General features: G+C 36.7%; 1 protein-coding gene across 6 annotated transcripts in view; it reads right to left on the bottom strand.

Moving 5' to 3' along the window:
• The window catches only part of sh3pxd2aa (SH3 and PX domains 2Aa), a 142,321-nt gene that overhangs the window by 14,906 nt on the left and 109,921 nt on the right, over positions 1-17,494 (bottom strand). For 4 of the 6 annotated variants that reach the window (XM_088917581.1, XM_088917582.1, XM_088917584.1 and 1 more), the window contains 2 exons: positions 8,630-8,743; positions 3,943-4,026 (listed from right to left, as the gene is read on the bottom strand). In XM_088917581.1, the coding sequence (XP_088773707.1) occupies positions 3,943-4,026; positions 8,630-8,743 (198 nt within the window). The remainder of the gene's footprint in view (positions 1-3,942; positions 4,027-8,629; positions 8,744-17,494) is intronic. The other 2 variants (XM_088917583.1, XM_088917585.1) reach the window with 1 other exon arrangement.

The following is a 17,494-nucleotide window of genomic DNA, read 5'->3' as shown; positions in this document are numbered from 1 at the left end:
TAGCTCACCGGGCTGGGTCCCTGTTGAGTGACGTGGGAATCCCCGGTTCGAGCCCCCGACAGTGGGGGGCCGACCTAATGCGGCAAGGGCACCCACCTGAACCCACGTTGCATTACAATATATATCTATCTATAAAGCTTTTCCTCCCCCTATTATTTCACAAAAGAGACTTTAGATTAACCAAGGAGCACAGTTTGACCTTGGAATCCCTGTGCTTTCAGTTTTGCCTTGTCTTTTTAGGAATGTTTTCCAAAGGGGAAATTCTGAATAGGTTTCATGTTAAGACGAAACATGCTTGAACTGGCACATAGCAAACTTTCTCATCTTCTTGACCGCAAGACAGAAAAAAGAGGAAAGAAATCCTGTATAAATAATTTTCCGAACATCAGCAGTATTTTCATGGTTGGATTATTTTCTATGGTGGAAAATGTCTCTTACATCCAGAAGACATTTGTTTTCATACTCTGTGGTCAAAGTTGCCAGCAGCAACTGTGAGCTGGAATTGAAATGTCTTCACTTCCCCGTCTGTTTTATCTGCCTCCTTGAAAAAAAATAGTATTTTACAACTTAGCTAACTACAGGAGTTAAGAACGTGTATAAACAAACACTTTTCCCTTTGGTTTCTTAACTGGATGCATCACACCATGTGATATTCCAAGGAATTTATTGGGGTCGCCAGTCAAGAAATGGCAGCTACCTTTCCACACCTCTCTTCATTATCATTGTAAAGCTCCTAAAAATCTCTAGTCTGAACATTATTACAAATTTGTACCAGCTGTTTCTCTCTCATTCGCTCAAGATATGTGCCCTATAAACTTTAGACACTTTTAAATAGACTTCAGAGCACCAAAACTGCTGATTTTTCTCCTTTTTAATAAAGGGTAATGCCTGTTATGTGACGCATTCAAGCAGATTCAACAGTAATGAAACATAAGTTTTATGTCCCTCCAGTCAGAAGATCACAGAAATCTGTGGACTTTCCACCACTCGGTTCCAATGGCACATCATTAGCTCATGAAAACTTTGCTGGGCGTTTTGTGAAAATGAACAAATGCCTTGCCCTACTATATCTTTGCCAGAGTGTATTTAAACACCAGGGAATTAGACTTAAAGATCAGAAGAGAAAAACATTAGTTGTTTCTGCTTTACTTCAGAATTTGGCTTTTAAACAATGTTATTATTGTGATTATTCTCTAACAGCAAATTGAAAAAATCATTTTTATGTTTAGCTATATTTGAAAGGGGTAAAGATGGACATTTCGAAATACTCCATTAATCCCTGCCAGTATGTTTTCATAGAAAATAGTAAACAACACATACAGTAACACATATGAATGCCACCTGGAGCTTGACATGCTGATTTAAAACAGCCATAGCAAATTATCTTACTGGGTATTACAAACTCCATGCATTTACTAAGCATGCTTTTTCCCAAATGTCTATGACCTGTTTGATTTGCGAGTTCTGCATTGTGCCAGACTGATTATGCAGGGCTGTATTCTAAGTTTCAAATTAGTTAGGTAATGCTTTCAACTCTTATTCTACTTTCACTTGTTCCAACAAAGCAGAAGCAAACCACCGGAAACTCAATTTCCTAACAAGCTAAAAAGGGCAGAGGAATGAGGTTGTTCTTGTTCATATTACAGGGAAACAAAACTACATCTCAAAAACTACCTGTTATAAAAGCTAATGTTACTCAAAAGGGCAATGATTCTTTGCAAATTTGTAAGCCCATTGCATTAATCTATTTTTAATGTGTGCATAATGCAAACATGGCCTTTTTATTTTATGTGTCTTTTTATTACTTATGAATTTTAAAGTCTTGTGAAAAAGATCTTTGGGGGTTACAGTATATGTCAAGTTTTTTTTTTACTTTTCAGGGACCACCTGCTTTTTACTCAAAGCCAGGCAAAGAAGAAAAAATGTGTGTGTGTGGGGGGGGGGGGGGGGGGCACATTTAAATTAGCCATGTGTACTGACCCAGTGGGATTCCTGTGCAGTATACTGTGAAAGCCCCCAATCTGTTCACATGTAAAGAGAACCACTTTAAGAGAGATAATCCGTGTGTCCTCAGGTTTGACGTAAATGGATAATGCATAAAGCTCTTGTTTACAGATGGACTGTGCCTGTTTTTTTAATGCTCTCTTAAAATGCTGTCACTCACACTAGCTCATATAACAGTTATTTAAATACAGGCGCTCTTACTATCTGCTTTCCATACTCCAAATGTTGAAACCTGTATTTGTATATTAAAACCTGCAAATAAATCTAATAAAGCTTTATCCATCCATCCATTTTCTAACTGCTTTATCTAGGGTGGGTACACCCTACACGGGATGACAGTCCATTGCAGGGCAGACGGACACAAACACAGACACGCACACAATTTACCTGGAAGCCAATTGACCTACTAGTATGTGTTCGGACTGTGGGAGGAAACTGGAGTACCCAGAGGAAACCCAAGTGAACATGGGGAGAACTTACAAACTCCACATAGATAGCACCCCAGGAATAGCCCCCAAGCTCCCAGCCCTGTGTGGCAGTAATGCGAACCACTGCTCCGCCATGATGTCCCATTAAGGCTTTATATTAATTTAAAATAAATTGTGTCAAGTACATGCCCCTCTCCCCAGAAAGCAATGAGCAACTGGATCAAATCATTAGTTTGGATATTCTCAGCTACTTGTAATCATTTCACATATTTTTGGCAAGAAATAAACCTGAATGTGAGAGGAATTTAGGTCAACTGCATAATAACTGACAAAATTCAAATACAAAATTAACGTAGCTGCCATTTCCAAGTTAATTGTGGCTTCAGGGGAGCCACTTGTCCATGTTCGTTCATTAACATTTTTAGCTACAAGCGTTGTTTTTAAATTAGGTGGGTAGAGGTCTTACGAACATTCTCCTGAATCTGATTTGACAAAGCAAATTTTCTTCTTTCTATCCCTTTTCCCTGAGTTTTCCTTTTACTTTTTACAGATCTTTCTGTGCATGCAACTGCTTTCTATAAAATAAAATCTAGGCCAGTGCTAAAAAGTAGACCCGGTCATTTGATGTTCTCTAGCTCTCACAAGAGTGGTCCCCTGACTCTTAAGCAAGACACATACAAGAAAGGAGCATGGTTGTTGTTAAAGCCGGCGTCACACTACATGACTTTTCCTAGGATTTTCAGTTGTAGCCTTCATTTACATAATTGTCAGAAAATCACAGCGAGTTGTAGAGTGTCGCAGTGCGCGCCCGTTACCGTCAGGTGTGTAGTGTGACACCCCCAGCGACTAAGTCATAGTGCTCATGATAGCCACTACGACTCTCTGCAACTCGCTATGACAAAATCAAACTTGTTTGATTTTCTCGTATCGAATTGCAAGTCGTAGGGGTGAGCTCTTGTGTCTGTGACAATCAACAGCCAATGAGCGCTCAACTGGAAGTACAATGCATACAATGTAGCTGCAAGGAAAGAAGGAAAGTGAGTGTTTTGGACTGTGCAAATGGAGGAGAGGCTCGTCAAACTTTGGAGCCAGCACAAATGTCTGTTTGATGTTTCATGTTTGTTTACTTGTGCTCCACGTTGATTGGCTGCCAAAATGAGGCAACATCATGGTACTTTTGCGGCGCAATATGAGATCTGGAACCGTGATGAAAAGTCCTGAGGGAATTGTGTAATTAGTCACCCCCTGCGATTCCTAGTCATATAATTAGACACCCTCTAGGACAGAAAAGGCAGCGAGATTCGGCAACTGCAGTCGTTAAATTTGACATGTTTTCCAACTAGAAGTCGTGTCGAGTCATGTAGTGTGACAAAGGCTTTACTGGTAACATGGACATTCACAATCTGAAGCCGTGCATGCAGAAGGCATTTGTGCAAGGGGATGGGGGATGGGGGATGGGGAAACGGGGTGGGGTGGGGTGGAGAGAAGTGAGGCCTACGTCTCTCTTCACCTCGACTCTGCTGCCGGTTGACAATCCCCCCCAGCGTCCATCGCCGGTCCAGCCTCTTCAGGTGAGCCTTGCGCCTCTTAGTGACTAGTGAGCACGGATGACGATGAAACAGAAATATGAGACAAATGGGGGAAAAAAACATGAGTAATGAACGGGGGGTGAAAATAAACAAGAGACAAAACCAATATGGCACTTGAAAGGGTTAATAGCAATAGTTGTTACGTGAAAAGATAAAGAGTGATGCCTAAAAATGGGCGAAATACAATGTTGACCCTTTGAGTTCAAGAATTGTTAGGATTTAATTAGTTAAAAATGTCCAACCATAAGTATACCAAGCATGGGAGCCTTTTGCTAGTGTCTAAAATGCTGAACTTTCCCTTCATTCCAACATCATTGCTAGCCCTAATTAGTGATTAATTTGATAATTCAGTTAATTCTGAATATATTTTTTATAACAAAGCTTAAAACTGCAATTGATTATTTGGAAGTCCTGGTCTAAGGTCATGAACAGGATTCTCTCAAAATATTGAACACTCATTGATATGATGGCTCTCAAAGGGTTTTCATTGTTGTATACCAGTTAAAATTTAGAAAAAGCTTCACCTTGCGGTTTTTCATTACAACGCAGCACTCTGATGAGAATTAGAGGTTTGTTAGATTGATGAAACAGTAAAGATGTAAGTGTAAAATGCCTTTCACATCTGCCATCACAGTCTAACGACAGGGAACAAAATAATTACTTTATCTCTTGTGAAGTGATCAACGGGATCTTTTGTGTAATTATATTATAAAAGTTTGATAGGTATTTTAATCTAGATATTGCAACTTTCGAAAAAATAAAAAAGTAAATATACAAAAAGAATAGTTTCTTCAAAAAATAATGAAAAGAAATCCATAAAAATGATATATCTATAAATGCATACATAAAAACCCACAGAAAAATGGGTCGGGCTTCCAGCTCTCAGTTCCCATCACATTAAAAACAAATCACAGTAAAAATATTCATTATGGCTTCTCTGTGAAGAGCTGCACTATTAATGTTCTTTAAACACTCTCCATCACAGGATGATTTGGGAAATAAAATGCAGCACTTAAACACATATACAGTAAGAGAAGGATTCAGTAGTTGAGCGCCAGGGTGCCTTTACAGACCAGTCACATAAATACTAATCACAGTGACAAATCATTCTTGTATTGCTGTGGGAATCTGTCTGGGAGGATCAGCAGTGACAAATACCCATGTCTGAAAATGTCCAAGTCCAAGTTATTGTCCTGTTGATCACAGATCATCTGCCATGTGAGACTCTTATACAAATAAGTCTATTTAGACTTGAAGTTTACAGTTAAGGTTGGAAAGGTTAACAGACTTAAAAACTGGTGAGCTAAGCATCATTCATCCTAAGTTATCCTTCTGCTCCTCCAAAAAAATGGACCCCTCCCTTTGATTAGCAATCCTTAGCTGTCTGAAATTTCCGATGTGTTGAGGTTACTTCTTGGCCTGGATTCTCACTTTTATTTTGGACTTGAAGTCGTTTTGGACTTATCACTAAAACACAGTCTGTCCCAACTGTGTGATCCTGACTCATTTTTTAAATGGAGGAATATTTTGTTCCACTTGACTGAAATTAACGTTTATGGTGTAATTATTTTGAATGTTTTTAACTTAATAAAACGTTCTTGGTGAGCAAACATATTGTGGTTTCCAATCTTTGCAGTGTGACATACTGCAAACGTTTGTAAACAAAAATTAGGTTGTATACTTAAATTGATAACCTGAGGCCAAATATTTACTTTGAAAAAAACACTATCCAGGCAGAAAAATAAATACACCAGTAAGTATCTGCTTTAAAAACTGGAGAGAGAGAATGCTGGTTTCTGTGGTTTGGCCAACAGCCAACATAAATTAGTGTACCCATTTACTTTAAAAAGGGTCTAAAAAAAGTTAGTTTTAACTTTTGAACGCATACAAAATGTTTGAACATTTAATGTACTCTACACTGTGGATATTTAATTTGAAATGTATTAAAGTATTAAGTCCCCTTTTCAGCAGTCCAGGCTTTGCTTCTAATGTTTGTTTCGTATTTCTTTATCAGCGCAAAGTAGACATGATTATCCTTTTTAAAATTCAGAAAGGTACTCTACATTCCAGCATACAGAATGCTATAGAATTTAATAACAAACACATTCAACCATTTTAACTTCAAAATGGACAAAGAAATCTTCCCTGCTGTTCAGGTAAGAAAACACTGAAGTACATTAAAATTGCTCTCAAATGCTGGACCATTGTGGTTTATACTTCTGCTTGATGGAAAACCAAATGACATTGGGCATACTATTATGCACGGTGAGGGAATTAAGGGAAAAAAATAGTTGTAATGAATAAAGACAGAATGAACTCATTTTAAGGTTGCTTTTTTCCTCCTTGCCCTCCATAAGTGATATCTCAGATAGGTAATCCACAGAGGAAAATACTCCTTAATGACAAACACAGAAGGTCCTTTTGGTTTACTTACAGTGAAATGTATTAAAGCGAAAAAAGTAATAGCCAGAGATTGCAATGTGCTAGACTGCAGACATAAACACTAATGCAGAGAATCCCTGATATAAAACCGGTGGTGCCACTGAGAAAGGGCATTTGGGGGGAAACCTCAGAGCATTAAGGACACAAGAAAGCTTTTTCCATTCTGCAGAAGACAGATGCAGGAGATTCTAGCACTGACGGAATGAAAGAGAGCTGCAGTTTGCTCCTATCAAAACTCAGTCTGGCTCCTGATCACAAAAAAATAACAATGAATTACCTTGAAGCAGTTGCAGCTGCAAATGGTTTATCGACATTTAAAGCACAGCTGAGCAATTGCATGCAAGTTGCCATGTGTTGCTGGCAACTGCATGGTCTTATTAAACCTCAATGACAGAGAAAGGCCAGTAATCCACTTATAAATCCCTTTTTTTTTACTCCAGCTTTCTTTCCATCTGCCACAGTCTGGATAGAAGAATGTGTTATTTCCCCCCTTTCTTTATGGATCTGTAAAGATTCCTGCCATTAGCTCTTCAGCTACTGGAAATCATCCATAAATATCATGGGGTCCATATTATCAAGTATTTACAATGGAAAAGGTTCAAACCGCCCTAGCATTAAAAATCTGATTTTGGTACCGGCAAAATTAAACAAAAATCGTATTTTCAAAACTGAAAATAAACTTCCAAAACATCTTAAATGTTTAATTATGCATATTGAGCATCAGAAGAAATGTATCACCTTATCAGTATACAGTTTAGAGATACTCCATAAATAGACGAACATTCATTAAAATGAAACTTTGGGCGCAGTTTTGGATTAACTGATGACTGACTGTGACACACTCATATAACCTATTATGATGGCCACAAGCGATGAGATCAAAAACAGAGGAACAAAAACGCCCCATTTATCACTTCCACACCACTGTTATTTTGGAGGCTAGTCTAAGTCACGAGCAGTGGAGTCAAGCCTTTGTTCGTGGGAATTTGTGTAGATCATTTTGATTGTCAGAGAGTGTGTTATTGAGTGTGCAGAGCTATAAGCTAATTGTTGTATACAACAGATCAATCAATAGGAAGGTTCAAGTGTTATAGTCTTGGCAGGGGCATCTAGTTGCTCCTGAACTCCACTTGTAAGGATTGATGGCAAACTGACTTAACAGCACTTCATCGATCAAGTCCTCAGACTTGCAGCACTTCCTGAGGGCACAAGACAGCAACTACAATCTGGTGCAAAACATGCATCACAGATGTACACTTTATATTGCTTCCAATAGTGGCTGCATGGCTATTAACCTGCAACTCACGTAGTTGATCATAAATGTTAATCAGCATAATAACTGATGAATTCACCTACGTCTTGTCAGTGCACCTGCCACACACAAAGATGGTCACTTTGAATCAGAAAATGATATATAGTAGGACTGATGAAAAAAATCTCATGTGAATAAACTAATCCTTAAACAATTTAAAACAGTTTTAGTTTGAGCATGTTGCCATGCAAAGATGATCTCCCAAAAATCTCTCAATAATGTCAAGATTGCACTGTACAGTTTATCACATTCTTAAGAATGCATCTCAAGAGAGAATACAGGAGTTTAATGGGTTTTCTCTTGGAGATGAACTGTCTGCACATAGAAACACTCAGCTGGGCTCTGAAATGAAATTTTATTGTATCATCTCCTGGCTTCAATCTGAATCCCAAGGGAACACAACTCAGAGTGTCCGGGTCTGTCTAGAAAACATTTCTGGTGATTATGATTAAATCCAGATATGCTGGCATGTTTCTTCTCAAAAATTGTTCTTGGATGATTTCATAACCTGTAATATTCTACTGCTTGGGCTGGACAGTTAAACTGAAGCTGCCATTAGTTTTGGTCCTGATGATGATGTCATCTTGACTATTATCATTTCTAGTTTGTTAGTTTTTATATATAATATTTAAATACATTGGGCTCATTACTCCAAAGCATACTTATCTGTGACAAAATATTGTGCAGACTAACTAAATTGTATTCCATTTACTAATTTGGTTTCTGTTAACAAAATCAGTGTTAGATACTGTAGGTTCTGCAAAAGGCCATTTGGATTTATTGTTTTTTGCAAAGGAAAAATTAGAATAAAACAGAATAATTGGATTTGGGATTTGTTTCATTAAAGTTCCTACCTTCTCCAGTCCTAGAAGTGCTCAGCTCCAAATCATCTCTTGTTCCATTCTGGGAATCCAGGTACGTCGCCGGTACCCATCCCTGCTCTTCCGCTGTGCTCACAAACCACCAACCTGCAAGATTGAAATTTACTTCAGTCCTTTAATTCCGAAAAGACAACTGGAATCTGTTGTGACCAGTCTACTTTTGTCTGTACTGTGCTGCACCAAAAGAGCTTACAGCAATACAACCCATCGGAAAATGTACAAGCTTGTCAGTTCAGTGATAATTGTGTGAAATAAATCAGTCAGCAGTACTTTTGTTTTCCACAAGGACACTTACAAACCACAGCAAAGCTGAAAAGGCCAAGATACAGTATCTCTTTTGCAAATGTCTTTTTAAAAGTATTTGGACTTCTTTTTTTAAATGGGGAAACCCCTTGTGGACCTTCATAGCTTGATCTCATTTCCACTCATAAAGAGCTGTGAAGACCACGCTATATTCTTATGCTTCACGTGGCTCACAACACTGAAAACTATAGAGTGAAAGAGCAAGACTTATTTCACCGCAACATTTTTTTATTTTATTTTTTTTAAAGAAACAATTCTTTAAAGGAAAGAGCCAGTCAGGCAATGTGTTTTTAGCCTCTCAGAAGCCTTAATTACACTGATATACAGTAGGTGATAATGGACAATAATTCATTTAATTTAGTTAATTTGCCTCCACCATAATACAGGTAACTTATATGTCCCAGACTCATCCAGATATGTTAGAGAATAAATAAACAATTAGCTAAATCAATAATAAAATACCCATGTGTTTTCATTCTGTGTACATACAGTACAGTACAGTGTATACACTGTATATACAGTATATATCAGATTAGCGCCTTGTGAATTACAAACAGCAAATATCTGAGGTATTTGCTTGCTTCAAATTGCTCTATTTGTGAGAAAAAGAACAACCCTTTCTCTTCTATGAATGAGAAAATATAACTCAGAATTTGCCTGGTCTTTCCTGATTTTTTTTTTTACCATTTCTGAAGAAAGCCATTTACACAAAGCCTGCTTCCCTTTCTGCTAAAGGCTCCCTGAATAAAGTGGTTCCCAGAGACAGGCATTTCCTCTGTCATCTGTGTTGGTTGAGGAAGACTAAGCCTTGATACAGCAAAAGGCTACGAACTGGTATTTTTGCTAAAGTTATTTGCTAAGCACACAGCCTAAGATTTTCCAAGGACTCACGTGTTGTCTAAATGTGTTTACAGTTATTAATGGAATGGCCAAGATATTATTCACACTTCGTTTTATGTGTTTATTTTTGTTTGTCTTCTTCACATTTCGATAGGGAAAGGGCCTGGAAAACAAAAAGCACAAGGACAAAAATGTCAGTCCCCCAGAGATCCGTCTGAAACAGAGACATCTGCTCGAGTCATAAATGAAAAATTCCTCAGCTTGGAGAGAAGAGACATTTCTCCCAAAAAAACAGAGACACCCACAGAAATGTGTTCAGCAAGCAGAGCCTTCAGACAGTTGCAAAGCTATTCAGACATTATATGAAGAAAATATTTCAAGTTGGGAATCTTGGATGTCTTCAGGGACAGCAACTGGGGGAGCAGGATATTTAGACTGCGATTCATAAAGGAGTTGTAGCTCAGAGCTGCACGGGTGGCGATTGTGAATTGGATTGGTACAAGGGGGTGAATAGTGGAACTGCAAAGGGCCCAGGTGTTTAGACTGGGCTTCTGAAGTATTATAAAAAAAGCAATGAAATTTAGTTTGTATACATCTGGAACCACTGAGGAGTGGACACTGAATGCCTTCATGCAGTGATATGGCTTGTCAATCCATGCAAGCTATGCATTAAGGACATAAATGGTCGAAACATCGAGACAGCGTAGTGACCTCTGCTGTGTGCCAGTTGCATTCTGTTCTCTCGTTGAATCTGTTAACAAACTGTGCACTGTTTTGTAACTACTTTTGAAGCTAATTTAAAAACCACCTATGGAGCAAGATGAAAACAGTAATTTATCAACACAGTGGAGACTTTACATAAACTTTAGTTGGCACTGTTGTACTTGTATGCTGAGACCACTGTTTATAACTAACGTCCAGTGTAATATAGTGCCCACTTAATTTGTTTTTTAAAATATTTTTCTCTTTTTGAAACAGATTCCTTGTATAGAGGACTTGAACTGCTGTGAACAGCTGTGTTTCTGTGTATTTGGATAAAAACCTATCTAAATATCCAATAAGAGCCTAGGATACAGCTCAAAGGCCCATTTGAACATAATATTTAAAAGATCAAGTCTATGTTCTTTTTAATTCAGCACATTGTTGATAAGTGATACTTTATTTGCTGTCTTCTGGACATTACACGCACCTCTGCTCTACTGAAGTCAGATGCTGAACATTTACTTACACTACAGCAGAGAAACAATAATTTAAAGATACAGTTTATAAAAAAAACTGAAGAATGTATTATTTTTCTTTTCTTTACAATAAGAAACTACATAAAACACAATGATTAACATTGTCAAGAATTCAAAGTTAACTTTCATATCATATACTGTATGTATTAGTTTGGCTACCAGGCTTATTTTTCCTGTTTGTGTTTTAAATGTATAACAACATTTTTCAAGAGGACAGAGTATTGTTATTTTGTTAAAACACTATTCCAAAAATGAGCTCAAAAGCAAAATAACCCCTTCCTCCAATTTGTCTGATTGGAGACAGACAAAAGATCAAACATAAATATTGTCCCCACTGTATAAACAACCTGCTCCAACCACAAGGGACAAAACTCAATGCCAGAAGGGAGAGGCTAAAAACATTCCATTTGATGGAATTCAGATTTCTTTCCAATTACTCTTTCTACATTTGTTAGAAATCAATTAAAAGCATCAGCTCTGCCCATCTAACCCAGTGCAACCAATGAGCCTTGCCTGATGCTGATGGCCTGAAGACAAAACGTGGATGCCAACAACGGCCAAGAATACCTCTGACTTTGTTGTCAGAAGAAAGCAAATATTTGAAGTTTTTATTTTGGTCTTGAAACGTAAGATTCTTCTGTTTCGGCTTGGTTTTAACGTATACGAATTGAATTACTGAAACGTCTTTTAATGTAACTGCAAACACTATCTAGTAGGCAAAAAAAAAACTAAATACGGTGCTTGTGATAAGAAAGTTTTACTCAAACTGCAGAAATTCAAATGAAAATATCCCAGCAAGTATGACAGAGAGACACAATCAAGGCGGAGCATTTCAAGTTTAAAGATGTCATACGTGTAATATTCACAAAATTACAATGGCAGGAAGAGTAACACAACACTCCTTTTGTTTTGGCTTCAAATTTTATTTTGAAATGGCCAGAATTCCCTTCACCTTAGAAATGGGCCAAAAACATTAGAAGCAGATAAACTATCGAGATGAAGAAGGCCAAAAGCAGCAAAAACCCTTGTTATGCACAAAAAAATGTTAATGCACATACAGCACATTGCACATTTATCAAGAACACCATGTAAATAGTTGTACTACAGGAATCCTGTCATAGTTCCCAACAGGCACAACCGGGTGGGGTTACAAGAAAAAGACTGGCTCTCAAATTCCTTGTCCTGACTGCACAAAGAAAGTATAGATGTTGGGGTGTAGGAATTAATTAGAATGACATTACAGCAACGAAAATCAACCTGTTGTCAACACAATCAACACAACAAAATCAACACAAACCCCCAAATATTGCCTTTTTTAGTACTTTTTGTCCCTTTGTCCTGATGTTATGGGCAACCAGTTGAAAGTTGATGGGACAGGAGGTTAAATTATTCAATATTGGTGCATTTTAATTGCTGTGATTCACTGCCAAATAATCTACCATTGCATTATGTATTTTCATAGACCTAATATATGGGATATTGTGCATTACAAAGAATACAATTAATTTACAGCTCAAATTTCAGTTTAGTGATTTCTATGTGAATTCAATAGGCTGTTTAAATCTATGTCTTCAAATATCAAAGATAGAAGGGAAAATATGATTATACCATATATTGGAAACTACAAACTAAAGAAACAATCACATAAAACCCTTGCTTCACCCAAAAAATAATTTTGAATATGTTCTCTCTATTTATTGTGACAACACCAACCATCTAAGTGATTTAATATGGACAGTCTTTTCCAGCTAACATTTTCAGAAGGACAACCTTTGCAAAATAGAGATTAATTGAGTAATTACCTCGAGAGTAAAAACTACTGAAAATAAAAATAACGCTGCCATATAAAAAGACTATACCATCATGCTTTCCATTTCAGAAAATAGAAACACACTCACTAGCACTAGAAACAGGAATCATGACCTAGAAAAATCAGGGAATCTGGCACTTTTACAATTTCACTGCTGACTGGCTCAAACAAACGACACTGAAGGAATCTGGTTACCACAACAAACATTCTTCACGGGTATATCACTACACTGGACGCCTGGATAGAGAAGCTCAAGTCACTTGCTGTCCAGAGAGATAGAGAAATGGCTTCAGGCAGCTGGGCAAAATAAGGGAACGATGTTGAAAGTTTCCACATAAAGTAGAGCAAAATACCAAGGGGGCAGAAGTTGTTACATAGAATCCCTGACATGTGTTGAGAGGTACCTGAGTTAATACAGCTATTTATTTTAACTACAAGATACTGCAAATGAAAATAACCTAAATGTTAAGGCATTTTGCTTTGTTTTGTTCAGATGCAGTCAAAAAACTAATGAGGCTGCTCTCTTATTGATGTAAAGACTTTAAAAAAGATTACTAGAAGTAAAAGTCCAACATATATTGGAACAGTCAGCGTTATATTGACCCTGAATAGGAATAAGTGACTTTTACGTGATGAACACAGGGATGCACTGATGTGTTTGTATAAGATGAGAAATATATTCTAAATATGCATATGGAGTATCTGAACAGAGCAAGGGACATTTTCCCAGTTATTGAACCTCTATTTATATTGTTTATGTTTATGCAATTAGGAACTTTTAAAACTACATTTTGTGGCTAGTGATTCTTGAAAACTCTTTTTAATTAAATCAGTACTGGTCATACACCATTCACATCACTGGAGTGCAAAGGGAAGAATTATGATTAAGCAGAAATGTCACATATGAAATACAAGCAACAATGCTTTACCTGACATTTAAAAATAAAAGGTTCACATAAAATGTAACTCCCTTATTTCATTTCAGATTTCTAAAACTCTCAATGACTCTAAAAATAAATCCGCACAACTAACCTGAGACATCTGCCAAGCACAGATTCTTAGAAATTCACAAAAAAATTCTAATAATATCTGATACGCACAACTAAACAGGCAAATAGGAACATGCAAACTAAAACTTTGGCGACAGAAGTAGTGAGATAAAAAATGATTTAAAAAAACTGACAAGGACAGATGACAATCTACAGTAGCTTCAATATCCACTGAAGCCATTACCAGCTCTCTCATCCTAATGAACATGATGAGACATAATATGTATTATATTATAATTTTTATCATATAGTTTTATTAAACTACAATCCAAATACAATGATTCAAATACCCCTCTTTGTTGCAATAACCAAACTGAAATTCAATTTTTCAACATAGCAATTGCTTTCCAGACCATGCCTGTTTGCTCCATTATACAGAACTTCAGATATTATTAGTTTTTACTTTGAAAGATGGTCAGGTTTATCATAGTACCGGTTTTATTACCTGCAAAATGATTTCAAGCATTTCCTCCATGTAACTCTGGAATCAATGAGCCTTGTAATTTTTTTATTGTAAATACTGACAAACTGACTTTGTCCCTCAGGTTTTTATCAGCTAGCTACCAAAAAACATTTGAAATGGACTAAATTATAATAATATTTTGTTATTTCCTATGTGTCCCTTTAGTAGCTGGAAGCTGCCAAACCTGACAGTTTTTGGGCCTGGAGGATTAAATTGAAGGGGAATGAGAGTGTGTTGAAAGATTGAATAACATGTCCCAGATCAGATTTTTCTAAGTCTTCCATCATCTCAAGTCCAGTTTTTGCTTCCAGTTTCATTCAATGACAAGTATATTAAACGAAAAAAATAAAAAGCAGTAACTGGGTTCATTTTTCTACAATGAAGTGAGAGTGGGTTCTGAACTGGATTATGGGTAAATGGGATACTAAAAATAATGCTGCTTAAAAAAGGGGGAAAAAAAGTTTACCTGAAATGTGATACCTTCAGTGCCTTACTCGGAAAGTACCATCTGCATTTTCATGAATATAGGCGTTTAAGTTCTTACTGGAGAGCTTCACAGACTTAAAAGCACGCATACATCTCTGAATACTGTATAGTGATTAAGCTTAGATTAGTTTGGCCTTTTTTCCTTGCAGCTAAAACATTACTCTCTAAGATTTGTATTTTACATCTAATTGAAAATTTCAAATATTAATTAGCAATTTTCACACAAATTACCAAAAAATAAAACATTAAATCAGGACAACTGCTTCTGATCTTTTAATCATCTTAGAGTTGCATTCTCACATTAACATGTGCACTTTTTTAGTTTGTTCACCCAATAGATTTTAGACCACATTACACTCAGCACACATTCTGGTTCCATATAGTACAGTAGGTTACATAAATAGAACAGCCAGGTGTTGGTGCTAAAGAACTGTAACACAGGCAGCATTAGTGAAATGCTAGTTCTAAAGCGCATGAAATATCACTGCTATACGTCTATAATTCTCAGAGCAACTAAGGCTAAGAAAAATAGAAATGTAAAATTCCTATCCCTCCCAGAAATCTAGGGCCAGCCTCCAGGTCCAGACACAACCAGACACATTCATAGTCATGCCACCCTGAATACAGCAAATGTTGTGATCTCTGGGGGCAAACCGATGCAGACCAAGTCTGTAGTTCAATTGAAGACTGTCTGCAAATGCCTACATCAGAGTACCCTAAATACACAGAGTCTTGTCTGTATACAGAGTTCAATTCAATCAAAAGTAAACCAAACTGAATTAATTACCATGAGGACGATTTTCTTTTTCCAGATTTGCCCTGATTGCTTCTCTGTCTAAATAATTGCTAAAAAGAAATTTCCTGTTCTCCTGCTACTAGTAACAACATTTCTGGAAAATATTTGGACGACATAACTGGACTTTAGGAAATAAAGGAGATTTTACTTTAAAATAAGTATTATAATTATCATTATAATCACAAGTATTATTGCACTTGACTATTACACACTACCTTCAAATTATATCCTCAGCAAATTAGCATAGTTTCAAACAAGGAAAGATGTTAAATACTCTGAAAATATGGAAGATAGTTTCAATTCAAATTAGATATCATCAATCCATTTTCTATCCTCTTTATCCAATATAGGGTCGCAGGTTAGCTGATGCTTATCCAGGTAATCAAGGCAGGATACACCCTCAATGTCCATTGCAGAGAGTGCACAGACACACAGACAACAGAGCCAATTAGCCATAAATAAAATTATAATTACTGATGCAACACTCAGCAATTCTGGAATAAGGGTAGAAGTTAAAGTATTGTGAAAGGCATACACTGCAATATGTATCTCTATGGACACATTTTTAGAAAAAATAAGACCTTGAAATTAATGCTATGGCCATTTAACCTGTATTTCTGGTGAGATTATGTGTTCCTCTCATTTTAAAGCAAACTGAATGATTAAAGTATTTTCACCCAGTCTGGTCCACAATTATTTAGCATACAAATCAAGCCAAGCGGGCAGGCTGGAAAACATCTCAATGGACTAAGCCTTCTTTCGCACTTTTCATAGCTATCACACTCATTAATAGGCATTGGCTAGTGCCTAACTTAACCTTACAGATAGACAGAGTTGAGAAACCACACTCTGTCTACAAAGACAGATGACAAGAACGTTGTGCTGTTCGTATTTGGCACTTCGTCAGTCTCTGGCATTTGGTCAGGGGCCTAACAAGCCATGTAATGTGTTCAATCTTTCTGCATTAAAAGAGAAGACTTGGCAGTGTTGGGCTTTCAGAAAGTAAGTCTTTGAAAAAGGTGTATTTTTTTTTTTTAAAAGCAAACCACGCTCACAGCTCTAATGTACCAGGGCTATTTAACCCCTCTCATTTTTTTGCTTCTGTGGAGTTTCCAAGGCCTCTTGCTTCTTTGAGAAGTTGTCTTAATTTTACATTTGGTAAAAAGCAGAAATTTAAGCACATGGGACTCTCTACAATTTTGGGGATTTTGTTCCTCCACACGGACAGAATACAACTTCTTTTTTCACAAGGATATCTTCCCTGTATATGGCTAACGATCAGATTTTATATCTGTTTTCACAGCAAATCTTTGAACATTTTGGGGAAAAATGTACTTTTTGACCACACACACACTGAGTACCTTGTCTGTATATACCCATTAACAGTATATAGTTCTTTAAGTGTTAATGCAGTGGTATATATATAAACATCAACAGTCCATACCAATTTCACAGTCATGAGATCTCAACTCCATCGTAAAAGCTGATCTTTTCATTTACTACATTGAAATCCAATGAATGCTTTTTATGTTTTTTATGTGTTTTGTGTTTTCTGGAACTGATTTGTTTACAATTGTAATCAACAGTCAATTAAAAATATTTTTGTCATTTTTATTATAATTATTAGCTCTTTATTTCGTGTTGTACTGTAGATATACTGTATAAAATTTCCTAAAGCATATGAAACACAAACATCCACTGTAAGCAATTGATCTTCCTCCACGGGACAGAATTGATATGTAGTATTTTTTACTGTGTTTTATTTTTGGTTGGTTTTCCCCATCATTGCAGAGAAAGTCTGGTACTACTGATTTTATAGGCAAAATTACCGTTCGGCAGACTTTGTCCGTTAA

The sequence above is a fragment of the Atractosteus spatula genome, chromosome 5, assembly GCF_055471065.1.
Source record: "Atractosteus spatula isolate fAtrSpa1 chromosome 5, fAtrSpa1.hap1, whole genome shotgun sequence".
NCBI lineage: Eukaryota > Metazoa > Chordata > Actinopteri > Semionotiformes > Lepisosteidae > Atractosteus > Atractosteus spatula.
This window is presented reverse-complemented; position numbering and strand designations above follow the sequence as displayed.